Raw genomic sequence first — 15,385 nt, forward strand, 5'->3', positions numbered from 1 at the left:
ACCCAGCTCAGGCAGAAGCACCTCCCCTCTCTCATCTCTTTACACAGGAGGGGGGTCGAAAGGCTTGCTTGCTTTCTTTTCTTCTTTCTTTTTCTCTCTGGCCTTCCTTCCTTCCTTCTTTCCTTCCTTCCTCCCTCCGCCCCTCCCTCTTTCCTTCCTTCTTTTCTTTTCTTTCTTCTTAAAATTCCTGTAAGGGGAGGTATAACCTCTTCACTCTACAGGTATATGCCCTCCATCTCACCCACAGGCGTGATTTATTTAATTGATCTGTGAGGAAAAAATTCATTCCCAGCAAACTAAGATTTGGCCTTCTGAACATCATCCTTTCTATTTATTTGGGAAAAAGAAAGGTTTCAGAACTGCTTTATATAACTCTTTGCCTTCTTGGACAAGGATTAGCCTACTTCCACTTCCCATCATAAATAAGTGTCACTATAACAAACTCCTTCTTCACATGATGTGGTAACAGGGGTGTTTGCCAATCTCTCAGGTCTATCTTCCGATGTGAGGCCAGCTGGCATTGTGCCTATTGCTAACCCATCCCCTGATTGGTCTTTTTCATTCATTCAACTAGCATTTACTACTACTAGTGTAAGGAGAGTATTTCTGATGGATCATGGATGACGGAATATCAGAGACAGATGGCATCAGTGGCGGTGACATGCCTCTCCCAGCGAGGAATCAGGGTGAGGCACGAGGCCAGACACCCGGCCAAAGTTCTTGTGCAGACGCAAGGGAGGCACCTGTCTGAAGCTTGTCACCAGGTTTTGCGTGAAGTCTTAAAAGTTCTCAGATTCTAACAAGTGGGGTGTCCTCCAGGCTTATTATACGATGTGCCAATTTTCTCATTGCTTTCTTGGTTTCAAAAGTAGGTGGGTAACTTTATTATACCTTTCTAAAGAAAGAGGCTGCTTTGCCTTGTTCTGCCCTCTACTAATGTAATAGACTCAGTGGCCTTCAACATAAAAAAAGATGGGTTCCCCACGTTGGGATCATTATTTGTTTCAAATTCAATACTTACTTCTCTTGTGAAACCAAGACATTTCCATGGAGCTTACAAATGATATTGCCAAGCTTCAAATGTGGGTGAACAGCAACAAGGAAACATTTAGTCATCCTCATCTTTACAATTGTTTTTTTGCCCCCCAAACACTCTGTCGGCTTATGGAGGGCAGGGGCCATGTGACCTCCACAGAGCGCAAATCTCACCAGCGCAGGCAGCAAACCCCACCCAGCTGCCCTCAGTCTGGCTCACGTGCTGACACCACAACCCACTGTCCTGACTTCCTCCACTTACCATAGAGCAAGAGGGATGCTGGGTCCAGTCCCAAAGTCTCACAGCCAGACACTCCCTGATCATGCAGATTCTGTAGCAAAACGCCCCGCACCAACTCCTTATTCATCCTGTACTTCATAAAACCGTCATCTTCCGAAGGAACCCCAAATTGCAGGTGGAAGGCTACTGTGGCATTTTCACCGCTGAAAGGCACGCCAAACAGAGAAGCCACAAAGATCAACAGAATCCCACTGCAACTCAGGAAACGGACTTATGCGGGACCATATTTGTAGTTCCTCGTGTTCTTTCAGGACAAAATAACAAAGCGTACCCTGTTCTAGGAAAAGCTTCTTCTGTAGTTTCCTCACAGAAAGTTGAGGTGACCCTAACTTCTTCCTTTCACCTAAAACGCAGCCTCTAGGAGTCCACCAGAAGAGGCCACTGAAGGGAGAGTCACGACCCAGCTATTGTCAAGGAAGATCCAAGGCTGGCCCACCACTGGCCCCAATGTCAGCCTTTTACTCTCCCCCACTCCCCTTCCCCAGGGCAGGAAAGCCTATTGTCCTCTGTATTCCCTGCTCCTCTCCCTCCCTTCAGAGCTGTTGGGTTTAACCAGTTCACTCCTTAACTTATAAAATGTTTAAGGCAGGACGCAGCCCTCCCTGCAACCCCCTCCTTGAAGAACTCCTGAACTCCCACAGACCTTCCTGTGCAGCAGCAGCAAATCAGATCCCCCTGGTTTGTCTCTAGAGTGAGAAACTTGTTCTGTCTCATTTCCACCTTCCGAGACTCTCAGTTTTGCAACTCTCAATAAAGGAACCTAAGGAAAAGGAGTTTTCATCTTCCCAGAACATATTTTTCATTTCCAAAATAAAAATAATCATAGAGCTATCCTCAGTTAATTAGCAGCTTATACTGTTCTTTAAATGCTAGCTCAGCATTTAGGTGTTTCAAAGCTATCCTGTTACTTTGGTTCAAGGAGGCCCAGATCAAAAGCCAGCAATAAAATAATTAAGAAGTGACCACATCTGACATTCCCCCTGAAGTGGTTTTTTAAAGACTGGACACATTCCCAGAAGCCAGAATCAGGCCCCTGTTCCTGCTAAGGACAGGGAACGAGCTCCCTCTTGTGGCCGGAGGTCACATAGGCCAATATTCTGGTCAATGGGGGGCAGACAATCCCTTTATGAGCTTTGCGACAGCCAAACCCTTTGTCAAACCCTGCCGTTCCAATGAACAATATACCACCAAGACTCTGGAGAGACTCTCGGATTACGGATGCATCCACAAGGAGGCTGGAAATGTAGGTTCACACTGTTAGCCGTCTATCCAAGTTTTCAGGTGTCCTCATTTGTTCCCTGTACTCCACCTTCCATTTATGGCTGCCCATGGTCGCCGTCCAGACGCGCAGCCACCCTGTACTTCCACAGGTGAGTGGCCAAGGGCTCAGGCTGCCTTATGGAAATGACCGGAGGCTGACTTCCAGAAGACAGGCCAGAAGGTGAAAGACTGGGCTGCCCTGCCTAACCCAGTCCCGCTAGCCCAACCTAATCCCACTGTGTCTGGTCACCCACCGACGGAGTTCACATTACGGCTAGATTTTGAGGGGAAAGGAGGGATTTTCAAGAAAACAGAGAACCCAGCAGGCTTTGCCTCGGCTGCCCACCATTAGAGTGAGCCCGGCAGCTGGTGAACCAATGGGCATTTTGACAGGTTCCTGTAGTGGGATGGCTGAGGCAGAACGGAGGTCCATATGCCCCGGGGACCCAAACCCAGCTGCCAGGGGTCTGGCTGTCTCCTGCCCTCTAGCGGCAGCACATTTTGCGGGAGCAATGGCTTTTGCTTCTCAAAATCAACATTGTTAAAACTCTGCCTGCACCTCTTAACATGAAACAAAATCCTTCCCGGACAGAGCTTCCTCTATCCCAAATTCTAAAACCCTTGGCTTTTTTTTTTTTCAAATAACTTTTAAAAACAAATTCTCTAACATTAAGTCCTCAGCTTTCTAGCCATGTTTGACTCAATTTTCGGATGTTTTCTCCCCCAATGTCAATCCCAACCCATTATGCAATCCCACCTCCCCTGGACCCATAATATGCGGCTGGATTCTTGGAAAGACCCTTCCGGTTGGACGTCTTCCCTTTCTCAGCTCTGTCTTGAAATTGCAAATCGGGGCAAGTATACTGAGGAAACTGTGTTGGGCTTTTTTTTTAAATGGCAATTTAATACCAGTAATTTGTGATTAAAATGAGCAATGTCAGAGACATTACCATAAGGGAACATGCACAGTGGGGGGTCCATAAAGAGGATGAAGAGTGTTGTTGCCAAGGCAACCCACCATTGTAGGCAGTTTCAGACTTCAGGGCCCTTTCAGTCCCATCCCACTGTGCTACTGTCTGCTTTCCATGCTTCTTCTCTCGGATATATAAAGATCATGGTCTGGGAAATGTAAAGTTTGAGAGAAGGGATTTCAATCCAATACTATCTTTGATGGACACAGTTAAAAGATATTTTAGGAATAACGGATAATAAAGCTTTGTCATGTAAACCTTGTCCTAACAGTACAAAAAGATAATCAAATGACTCCTCAACACGTATACACCTTTGATCTAAGTTCTGTAGACAGAGACAAAAACATTTAAGATTAAGAGATGTAAAAAGAAAAATCATATGCACATGTATAAGCTACACATATTTACTGTATAAAGTCTGTATGGTAAATACGCATATAAAAAAATCACACCAAACCACTGATGGCAGTCCATTCATTCAGTAGAAGGGAGTGAAACATATTATGTGTGTGGAATTGACTGGAACATCCAGTATCCAGGGGTAGTAGGCTGGGGCAGAAGGGAGAAGGTAGACTTTTCCTGTACGCATGTCTTTACATTTTTAATATTATACAAGGAGCATGGACTCCTATATTATGTTCCTCAAAAGCAAAAGCTAGTGTATGAATTATACCATTTACAGCACATCACGATCTGAGAACTGTTTTTTTTGTTTTGTTTTGTTTTTCCCAAGCAAGCTCCATGTCCAGCATAGAGTCCAATGTGGGGCTTGAACTCATGATGTAGAAATCAAGATAATGGAGACCTAAGCTGAGATGAAGAGTCAGATGCCTAACTGACAGAGCCACGCAGCCACTCTCTGAGATCTCTTTCTAGTCCTACCCCTAGCTTATCTGAGCATCTGCTGTGAAACAGGAATGGTTTACCCGGGACTGGCTTTTCCTCTCTTCCCTGTGACCTTGTTGCGGTATTTGATTAATCTGGGCTTCACTCTGCTCCTTTGTAAAATCAGGGAGTGGAGCTAGTGGGTGTCCAAAGACCCTTCCAAAGCCAATGATCTGTGATTTTATCATCAGATCCTTCTGTGCTCTGAGACTCAAAAGTCCTAGATCAACAGTGATGGGGGTCGCTTCCCAGGGAAAGAGACCAACACGGAAGTCTCCACACTTACCTGAAGTCCGTCATTTCCACTGAAGTAAAATAATGGCTCAGCGATGGGGATGACGCGTACACATGGGTCAGCTAAAACAAACAGCAACACGTTAAACAACCACACGCATCACAGATGGATTATCTTGCATATCACGTGACAAAGCAAACCCACTCATAGAGATTCCAAGCTAGCTCGGAATTCACTTATTCGGAAGCTCTGAATGGAGAAATAGGAAGGTGTGGGCCTTACCTATCCCAACGAAAACTCAACATTCATTTAAAAGAACCTCATTTCTAAGGAGCAGGTGAGCAGGCTGAGAGTTTCGACATCTCTCACATGTCGTGTGGACACCTGCGGCCTTCGTGGTGAGCATGGTCACCATGGACCCTGGAGCCCCCACAGACTCCAAGGACCCTGGGAAGGAGACAACACTGAAGTAGCTGGGAAGGCGGCACAACAGGCCCCTCAGGACCCGGCCCTTCACTAGACAAGGGCTTGTTCTCTCCTTTCCGTGGAGCTTCACTGTAGGGAGACATGGCCATGGAAGCCCCGGGTGTGGCACTTTCCCCAATGAAGGGACCGAGGGAGGCTGGCCTGTAATCGCAGAGTTCTTATTTTATGCATCAGATTCTTCAGCCTCGGCTGAAGTCAGTCAGCCTTAAAGGTGTTTTGGAAGGTTCAGCGGCCTCCAATGGCACCCTGGTGCTGAGGTGAGTGGCCCAGCTGCACCCATGACGGCTCAGTGCCCTCTCACCCTAATGAGTAGCAAGCAGCAGACACACCCCAAAAAGCAGTGCCTGAGGGCACCTCTGCTCATTTTGTTTCCCACCCAATTCCAAACAGAATCACAAGGAGCTTACATTCCCACAGTACACTCCCACTGAATTCACCTGGTGACTTCAGTCCCTTCAAGGTGGAGCAGAGGGGCTCAGAGGACCTACAGTAAGTACGCTTCCAATCTTGTATTTTTGCTGTGATCTTTATAAGAACATGACATAAGAGGCATTACCATCCCTTCCCTTCTTACTAATAAAGAAAACAGCATGAGGAAAGTGTATGAAACCTGCTCAAGGTCACTCTGCTCATAAGGAATTCAGTCCTAGAGGTTATAGACACTAAAACCCACTTTCTTTACATTGGAGGATGAAGTGAGAAGGAAAGTGCCCTGAATATCAAAGAGGAAAGAAGCAGAAAGTGGTAAGAACTTTAGGGAAAAAAATTACTGAGTCATCTTATAGTTTTTGAGCCCCCGAGAAAAGAATCCTGCCAGAGGTAATGCAGGAATAAGAAAGTGGCTCTCACAGGGCTGCTGAGAACATCGGGGAGGAAGAGGAGGAGGACGTTATAGATGGGATTTATTTTTCCAAGCCCTTCCCTACATACACACACATACACACATATACATACACACATGCACACATATACACGTACACACATACATACGTACATGTGTGTACATGCACACAGATATATACATATATACATTTGCAGACATAAACAAATGTGTTATGGCAGGGGTGATGTCCTTCCAACCTTCTCTATTCCCACTCTCCCCTCCTTCTTCTTTAACCTTTAGGGCCTAGTATTGTTTTGCACATAGTCCTAGTCTCTCAGAAAAAAAAAAAAAATTAAGCTAAAATTTTACATTAAGAGCTGGAATGACAAACCAGATCACTTTCAGTGTCCACTCTGATTCTTTTCAGTGACACGGTCCCCTGCTGTCATTGAGACATGTCCACATACCTGGGAACAGTTAACCACACTACTATGGGTCCAAAGACATGAAAAGGGGGGGTCTTCTCACCCCTGGCTCTGGAGTCCTATGCCGTGCCTACAAGGCTGGATGCACACTGAGCTAGGCACCCGTTGAGTTGACTACCGGAGTTGGGCAGAGTGGCTAATTTGAGACCAGGGACATATCTTCCCAGCGTTAGCAAAGGAGTGATTGTTAACGCCTCCATCAAGCACACAGGCCAGGGTAACACAATCCGCAGCTAACCTAACCGACTGGTTTAGCAGAGCAAGCACCCCAGTGGGAAGAGAAGAAAACTGGCAGTGGAATAAGGGAAGGGCTAGGAAAACTGTTTAGAAGGGAGGTGGGGTGGAGGTGGGGTAAGCCTGGTGGTGGGCATTAAGGAGGGCACGTATTGCATGGAGCACTGGGTGTAGTGCATAAACAATGAATTTTGGAACACTGGAAAAGAAATAAAATAAAATAAAATTTAAAAACAAAACAAAATACAATGGGAAGGGTATGTGCTATGGTGAGTGCTAAGAAGTGTGTAAACCTGGCAATTCACAGACCTGTACCCCTGGGGCTAATAATACATTATATGTTAATAAAAAATTTTAAAATTTAAAACAAAACAAAACAAAAAAGATTTCACACTTAACTATTAAAAAAAAAAAAGGGCAAGACAATAATGCAAAAGCGAGGACGTGTGTTCCACCATCCACTCCCATTTACCTTCCATATCCGGAAACTTCTGGAAGTTGGCCTGAGTGAATGAAAGAAAGGGGCTCTTGACCTGACAGTAAAACCAATATCCCTAAGTTCTCACTTCTGTTTCTGAACATATTTGGTTGGGATCCCAGGGGGCAGAAGCTTTGTCACCTCTCTGGGCCTTAACTTTTATCATCTGTAAACTAGACCATTCTTTAAAAAAAAAAAAAATGTTGTACAGAGTTCTTTATATGCATCCCATAGGCACCTGTGGATATACAGGGGAAGTGTAGCAATTTCCATTTATCAGAGAAGGAAGCAGCTCGAACTTGCACTTGCCTCAGGGATCATGCCAGACCTTGTTCCTTTGCCACTACACACCAATGAGCTAAAAATACCTACAGGATCTGCTCCTGTCAGGTTCTGCGCAAGAGATATGGCTCTACAGTGAATGATTAACCTCCACTCCCCTTTGACATAAAGAATTCAGTCCGGAACACGTGACATGTGTGGATGTTGAATCATCTCATTTCTGTTCAGCAAATGCAAAACCCCCGGATGAAAAAAGCAATCAAGAGGGAAAAGGCTAGAGGCTATTCACTCGGCAACTTGCTCTGGAAGCAGGTGAAAGAAAAAGAGGAAAAGGGGCTCACAGGTAAGATTTAAACACGGAAAAGAAGGAGGAAGAAATGCCCAATAATCATCCCAGAACACAAACCCCTGTGACCAAAGCAGCAATCAAATAACACGCCCCTGGGTGTCCAGAAACTAACTCCGGCGTGACCAAGATGGACTTGCCTCCTGGCAAAGCTTTCATAGGAATCAGACGGAAACCAGAAGGTGACTCACACCAGTCTACCTGTCAGCTGCAGAGAAGGCTATAAGAGATGACAGGCTGGTCTTGCTTAGACCCTTACCAAATACTTTTCTGGGTCTGGCTGTGAACCCAACCAGCCCTCATGCAGAGGCTGCATGCCCTCATCTTGCACCAAGGGTATTGTCCTGCATTTCCTGCTCTAAGAATGAAGCCACCATCTACCCATTCACCTACCAGGAGCCTGGAGTCATATTCTCCTGCATACCCACATGCAATCAGCCATAAAGTCCCCTTGAGTGAGAAGACCTCTTAAACCTCGCTGGAATCTTCCTTATCCACCCTGCCACTGCCCTAGGTCAAAGCCCCCTCATCTATCACTGGGACTACTGCTGTACCTTCTAACTAAGCTCTCAGCCTCCAGTGTTTCTCCACGACCACCAGGAAGGGCTAACATGAACAACTGACCATGTCAACAAGATGAAAATGTTTCAGTGCCTTACCAAAGAGTAGGAAAACCTTCACACCTCATCCCCGAAAGGCCCCACCGCACAGTAGGCAAGAGGCAACTGGACACTGCAGGACAGATCCCCTAGTATTACCAAGAACACTCCTACCTCATATTTTAAGACTCATCCTGAGTATCACCTCCTGCAAGATGCCCTCCAAGCTTCTAGCCACACCTCAGGTAGTGTAGATGACCCTCCTTTGAGCTTGCAAAATATTCTGTACGCTTCTCCTCTGTAGAACATATCCCACTGTCTAGAACTGTCTGTCTAACCACGTCCTCTCCCGCCACTGAGCCCCACTGATGGCCCAGACTCTGTGACTGTGGCTTTCTGACACATCACCAGTCCCCCGTGACATGACAGGTCTAATCAAACTTAAGACCAGAGTGAGGAGACCGAGCACTGTCCTCCAGGACGCATTTTGCTGGAGGGCAGGGCTCCTTTCTGAGGCTTGGCACCACAGAAAATCCATTTCTAAGCATCAGTTTCTGCCAAAATGCAGACAAAGAATCCAAGCCTGAAGCTACTTACGTAATCATTCGAAGAGCCCACATTCTACTGTTAAGAACTCTGTAAACAATGCTTATGATATAATTACCCTCTCCATGAGCAGGTGAGGCCATTCCTCCTCAGCAGCGCACTCCTCTGGAATCTTGAGCACAACCAAGAAGGTTTTATTCGATGATAACTCAAGTATTTCATTTGCATCTTCATCAATGTAAGTTACTAAAGGGCGGAGGGAGACAAAAAGTAAAAGTAAAGTAAACACATGCTTAAAATAACAATTTGTTCCACTGGCTGCTAGAAATGACACTGAACATTCATCAAGGATAAAGCCTAGACACAGGAAGCAAGGACAGGCAGAAATGTTCTGTCTTCTTGGAGATACCACATAAAGACAGGAGCCTCCATTTATGATAAAACTTGTTCGTTTTATACCATAAGAGCTCCCAGATTCCACTGAATACAAACTGGGGGGAAAGCCAGTGGGAGGGAGTGGGAAGAACGCGAATTTCTTGGTTGAACGGACCTGCAGCCTTAGCTACGTCCACAGGTATCTGTCAAGGCAGGCGCTGGGCTAGGCTCCGGGAGCGAACAATGGGTGACGGGGGCCAGGGACTGGGAGCAAGGAACTTCAGTGAATCACCCCAGTTCCAGGCTATCAAAGACCCTGAGGAGGAAGAGACATCATGGACCAGAACCGAATGGGGACGTGGGGACTAGACATAAGCACGTGAGCCATGTCCAGACATCTCCTAGAAGATGGAAGTTGGGCAGGGAAGCCACCACTCTGCAGTCTGTCCCACAGGAGAGAAATGTTGACACACTCTTTTTTTTTTTTTTTTTTTTTTTTTTTTTTTACAGTCTCTGTTTATAGAAGGGAAACCAAGCTGCACTCAGAACCCAGGGGCCGGAGGGCCTTGCATTCCTGGCACAGTGAGTTCTGCGTGGCTGCTGGTGCTCTAATGATGGTGAGCTAATTGATTTTTAAGCAGTTAAAGCTAAAGGAAAAACACACAAGGCCAGGAGCCAGGAGCTAGAAGCTGGCACTCGTGGTAGCAGCTCTGCTCCCCTGGCTCTCCGGTGGCCTCCCCGCCAGGCCCGCACAGGAACGCACAGGAACCACCTCTCCAGCCCTGAGAAAGGCGTGGGTGGCCAAACCAGGAGCTCACCTTGCCCATAGCCTTGACTCTCAGATCTCATGCTTCAGACAGAACACAAGCAGCCTCTCTGGCTGGACTTAGAAAAGGCCCTCGGTGTTTAATAGAAAGGCAGATGAAAAGCACTAAGAATCCTAATACTTATTCCCTGGGAAGTATAAGGAGAAAGGGAACGTGCAGAACAGAGTTCCCAGAGCCTGAGATGACCGGTTCAGAGGGGCCGGCTCAAGGCTGGACCCCGGCTGGCCTATGCGAGCCTGGATCTGGGGAAGGTTCCCTCCATGCCCTCCCAGTTGGTACCTCCTGTTGGTACAAACAATGTAGCTTATGCTGATCACCGTGCCTTCCGGGGATCTGGAATTTTAGTATGGGTCGGGCAGAGGCTGCCTCCTGGACCAACCCAGGAAAACCCTGGGCCCTTAGCCTCTGATCAGCTTCCCCGGTAGACAACACTTCTCACGTGTTGTTAAATCTCATTGCTGTGGCAGTTAAGGGGGTCCTCAAGTTTGTGCCTGGTTTCCTCTGGATTTTGCTTTATTTCATTTTGCTACGATAAATCACAAGTGATGGGATTTGACGTGGGGTCCGGGAGCAATTGGTCAAGAAAGAATTCTTGATAAGTTTTTCGGTGTAAAAAGGGTGGTTTTATTAAAGCAGGGGGACAGGACCCAGGTTCCCTGGGGTTGTGAGGAGCAATTCACGAGATACTTTTAAGTTGGGAGAGGTAGAGACAAAGGAAGTTTCCAAAAGGATTTTCATACGTCAAAGAGGACTTCAGGGATCCTGGAGGCCTATCAAGCTTAGGTGGTTTTTTGTTTGTTTGTTTTGTTTTGTTTTGTTTTGTTTCCTCTAGAAAGGCATTAACTTAAAGACACTTGGGAGTTCCTGGAGGGGTGTCTTGCTCTGCCTTGAGTCAAATATTTGTCGACAGGCTGCAAGTTTGAAGGAATTTAATTTTATATACATTTCCTTTTGCCTTTGTTCCCCACATCAGTAATCATCTCTATGACAATATGCTGAGTCCCATGAATTCTCCCAGCAATTCACTGCATCTCGGAGGGATCCTAAGGACCCCAAACACAGGGAATTATCCCCTGCAGCCTTATTTGTTGTAAGTCGTGATATTATTTCCTCTGACAATAAAGTTATGTCTTCATAGCTGAAACCTTGCCAAGTACAGGAAATTGTAGCAAAACAAGAAAAAAAATACTAATAATCCTTTAATCAACAAGTTTCCCTCACATTTTATGTTATATATTTTAAGTCTTGGGGTGCTTGGGTGGCTCAATCGGTTAAGTGTCTGCTTTCTGCTTGGGCAGTGATCTCAGGGTCCTGGAACCAATGGGTAAGGAGTGAGCAGGAGGCAAGATCCAAATGCAGACCTCAATTTCTAGAAGTCTGCCAATGAAAAAAGAGAAAGAAAATAAACATTTCTAAAATGTCGTAGCAAGATTCTGATGCAAGAAGGTTTTGAAGGACAAACAACGCTAGCACATTTCAAGAGGCCCAAGTTGAGAAAAGCCTGAGGATGCTTAGTGAGATGTGGACAGATTTGATGGTCCATGGGTCAGGAGAAGCTGGGGAGGCTCCTGTGGAGAGCACAGGTGAAGACATTGGTCCTGGGAAGGTGGAGAAACCTATGAGAGTGGAGGGCAAGAGAAACAGGGGACAACACAATGAAATTTCAAGGACCAGGGCCTACAGATTTGCTACTAAGTTCCTGTCCCCAAGGACCTTGCTAGTTTACAACTTGCTAATGCTGTCTGCTGAGGATTTTCCCATGAGTCACCCTACACCAGGAGCATTGCCTTGTGCAACATGTCTGCCTGCCAACATGCCTTGACAGTATGGCTCTTCCACCTAAGGCAAATACAAAACAACCTATTCAACACATGGCACTTCTAACGTCCCTGCTTACATCTCAGGACCATAGCGCTCCTACTCATGGAAACACCTGTATGGAAAGACAGTAAAGAAGTCAGGCAGAAAGCTGTAATGTTGGAGAATATCACATAAGGGTCCTTAGAGTGCTAAATCTGATCACCTTTAAGTTACATCTCTAAGTATCCACCTACTTGTCACCCTTTGGCCTGCATAATACTTAAAATTCTTTGCCCCGTCCAACAAGACTTTCATTAGTAGCATGTTACTCGGGTCTCTCTCCTCCCTGGCTGGGGTAACTCAGTGAGAAAAGCAGAACTCCTGAAGATGCTTAACGGATCTTTTAAATTGTCCAGAAAGAAGATGACTTTGAGAGAGAATGAAAGAGAGGGGAAAGCTCTTTTACCATTTATTTATATCAAGGAATTTATGCTTCTTTAGGGAGAAGAAGAGACTCCATCATTATCTTTTCCCTGAAGTATGGAGACAAAACCAAGCCTCCAGACCCAACAGGACTCCCTGGGCTCTGTTCCCCAGATTGGCCACTTTAAAAAGATTTCATTGTCTGCCATGTGTGTAAACAGCCCCGGCTCCATGCCTGGAGCTCAGCCACGATCCTGAAGTTGCCATCACCTGAACAGCATGTCAAGGGCAAAGTGACGGGAGACCCGCCCCAGATGCAGGCAATAAAGTCTGTACAGTCTGTAGAAAATTAACAGTAATAAAACAGACCACAGCTGACAGTAGTTCTTTTTTTTTTTTTTTTTAAGATTTTATTGATTTATTCAACAGAGAGAGAGATCACAAGTAGGCAGAGAAGCAGGCAGAGAGAGAGGGGGAAGCAGGCTCCCTGCTGTGCAGAGAGCCCGATGTGGGGCTCGATCCCAGGACCCTGAGATCGTGACCTGAGCTGAAGGCAGAGGCTTAACCCACTGAGCCACCCAGGCGCCCCGCTGACAGTAGTTCTTAGCAATGTCAGTGACAAGATACACCTCCGTGCTGAACACCCCACCCTGGGTACCCCAATGTCCCCTCCTCAATGCATTACCCCTTCTACGCTGGGACCTACATCTGTGCGCACGCCAGCTCCACAGTTACTAACATCTCTGCCTCTGAGCCTCGATCTGCTTGTTACAGAGCCTGGCGACAGGAGACTGAAGAGATGGCGGGAGGGCAGGCGGGGTGGGACAACAGAGGAAAAATGGCGAAGTCAGCTCCTGAGGAACCTCGCTTCTTAACGAAGCCAGCCCTACATGCAGCCTTTGACTCTGTCAACACTGCGCTTTTCCAGACAGCAGTGTTTTCCCCACAGTGCCCAGAAGTTCTGTGAATTCGATTCCTATCACCAGCTTGGCCATGAGGCAATGCCCAATTACTGCACATGCTCATCCCACAGTCATTTACAGAGCCACTCTGGGTGAGGCTGGGACCATAAAGGAGGGGAGCCCTGTCCCTGCCCCTTTCACCCATGGCATTTCCTCCAACCCACACTGCCTACTGTGACTCTCCCCAAAGGCCCAGACTCCTGAGGGCTGAAATGCCAAGTGAAATCAAAGCATTTCTCAGATTTAAAAAATATGAAAGTGTGCAAATCTCTGTACAGAATTAACATTTGAAAATATAATTTTTTAGTTATTTATCTGAGAGAGACAGTGAATGAAAGAGAGAGAGTGGGGGTGTGGGGAGAGGGAGAGGGCAAAGCAGACTCCCCACTGAGCAGGGAGCCCAACATGGGGCTCAATCTCCGGCCCCTGGAATCATGACTGGGACTGAAGGCAGATGCCTAACTGACTGAGCCACCCAGGTGCCCCTGAAAATACAATTTTACAATAACATTGAAAGTGAAGTTTGCACTATAAGCATTACAGAGTTCTTCCCTGGATATTATCCAATGAACTCTCATGTCCCTTGAGAAACGATGGAAGGAGAGCGAATCCCTTCCTCTGCAGATTGCTGTTGGGCAGTTGAAGAGGTCTGCTGATTTTTGAGAATGGAAGATAGCTCTTGGGTCTTGGGCTTTAGAATCCCTAACATTAAACCAACTGGATCTGCTGCATGCTCCATTGTTCTAGGCTCCAGAGGCCAACAGACAAATCAGCCAATGCTCAGGAGAGCACCACCTAATTGTGTTGGGACAAGTTTTCATGGCTCAACTTCAGTTTCAACATCCACGTGTGGGAGTTGATGGGAAGAGAGAGTATGAAAGCTCACACTAAAACTCCTATCCTCAGCATGTCGGAGGAGGTGCAGCACCTCTTATAAACTTCTCCCTAACTCGAAACCAGCCTGTGGCCTCAACGGATCACCGTCCCACCTCAACTATACCCTAAGTAATTAAGCAAACAAGGCGCCTGCCTGAGAAACCCACATGCTGGAGGTTGGCATATACCATCAAATTTCCCTGTTCTTTGAGGGACTTGAGACAGGAGAGGAAGAGGCTGGGAGAAGAATAGGAAGTGAAGGGCAAATGTAGTTTCTGAAGAAAACTCCCAAGACCCCTTCTGGAGAGACTCTGGGACTCCTCATCCAAGATTGGGTTTATTAAGAAGAATCTGACTCAACCCAAATCCATGTGGAGACCAGGTCACCCTCAAGAGTATCCCAACTCCAGAAAAAAACCCTACCCCTGCAATAACCCTAATTACAAATAAAAACAATTTTCTTTTTTCTTGTTTTAAAACTGAAATGACTGCCCACTGGAGGGTGCTCTATTTATGTACCATGAAAACCTTCACATCAATAATCATAGAAAATTTAAAAAGCTTTAAAATGGCATGGAAGACTGTATCATGCAGTCATTTAAAAAAAAGTGCCACAAATAACTTTTAGTGGATTGGCAAATGGTCTCAATATAGCATTAAAAATCCTAAAGGTAGGGGCCCCTGGGTGGCTCAGTGGATTAAAGCCTCTGCCTTCTGCTCAGATCATGATCCCAGGGTCCTGGGATCAAGCCCCACATCGGGCTCTCTGCTCAGCAGGGAGCCTGTTTCCCCAGCTCTCTCTCTGCCTGCCTCTCTGCCTACTTGTGATCTGTCTGTCAAATAAATAAATAAAATCTTTAAAAATCCTAAAGGTAGGCCCCAAAATAATTAAAAAACAATGATTGGGGTGCCTGCATAGCTCAGTCGGTTAAGCATCCGACTCTTGATTTCAGCTCAGGTCATGATGGCAGGGTGGTGAGATTGAGCACCACAAAGGGTTCCACACTGGGCGTGGAGCCTGCTTAGGATTCTCACTCCCTCTCCCTCTGCTTCTCCACCCACCCACCTTGGCACATGGTCATGCTCTCTCTCTCTAAAAAAAAATAATAATAAAATTATATATATATATATATATATATATATATATATATATATA

At 46.2% G+C, this 15,385-nt stretch overlaps 1 protein-coding gene across 1 annotated transcript in view; it reads right to left on the reverse strand.

Moving 5' to 3' along the window:
* LOC111146385 (chromosome unknown C3orf52 homolog) overlaps positions 1-15,385 on the reverse strand; it is a 32,689-nt gene that overhangs the window by 7,467 nt on the left and 9,837 nt on the right. Inside the window, exons 4-6 of the mRNA XM_022501919.1 lie at positions 9,085-9,212; positions 4,739-4,809; positions 1,298-1,479 (exon numbers count right to left, since the gene is read on the reverse strand). Of these exons, the coding sequence (XP_022357627.1) occupies positions 1,298-1,479; positions 4,739-4,809; positions 9,085-9,212 (381 nt within the window). The remainder of the gene's footprint in view (positions 1-1,297; positions 1,480-4,738; positions 4,810-9,084; positions 9,213-15,385) is intronic.

The sequence above is a fragment of the Enhydra lutris genome, unplaced genomic scaffold (assembly GCF_002288905.1).
Source record: "Enhydra lutris kenyoni isolate GAN:26980312 unplaced genomic scaffold, ASM228890v2 scaffoldscaffold2, whole genome shotgun sequence".
NCBI lineage: Eukaryota > Metazoa > Chordata > Mammalia > Carnivora > Mustelidae > Enhydra > Enhydra lutris.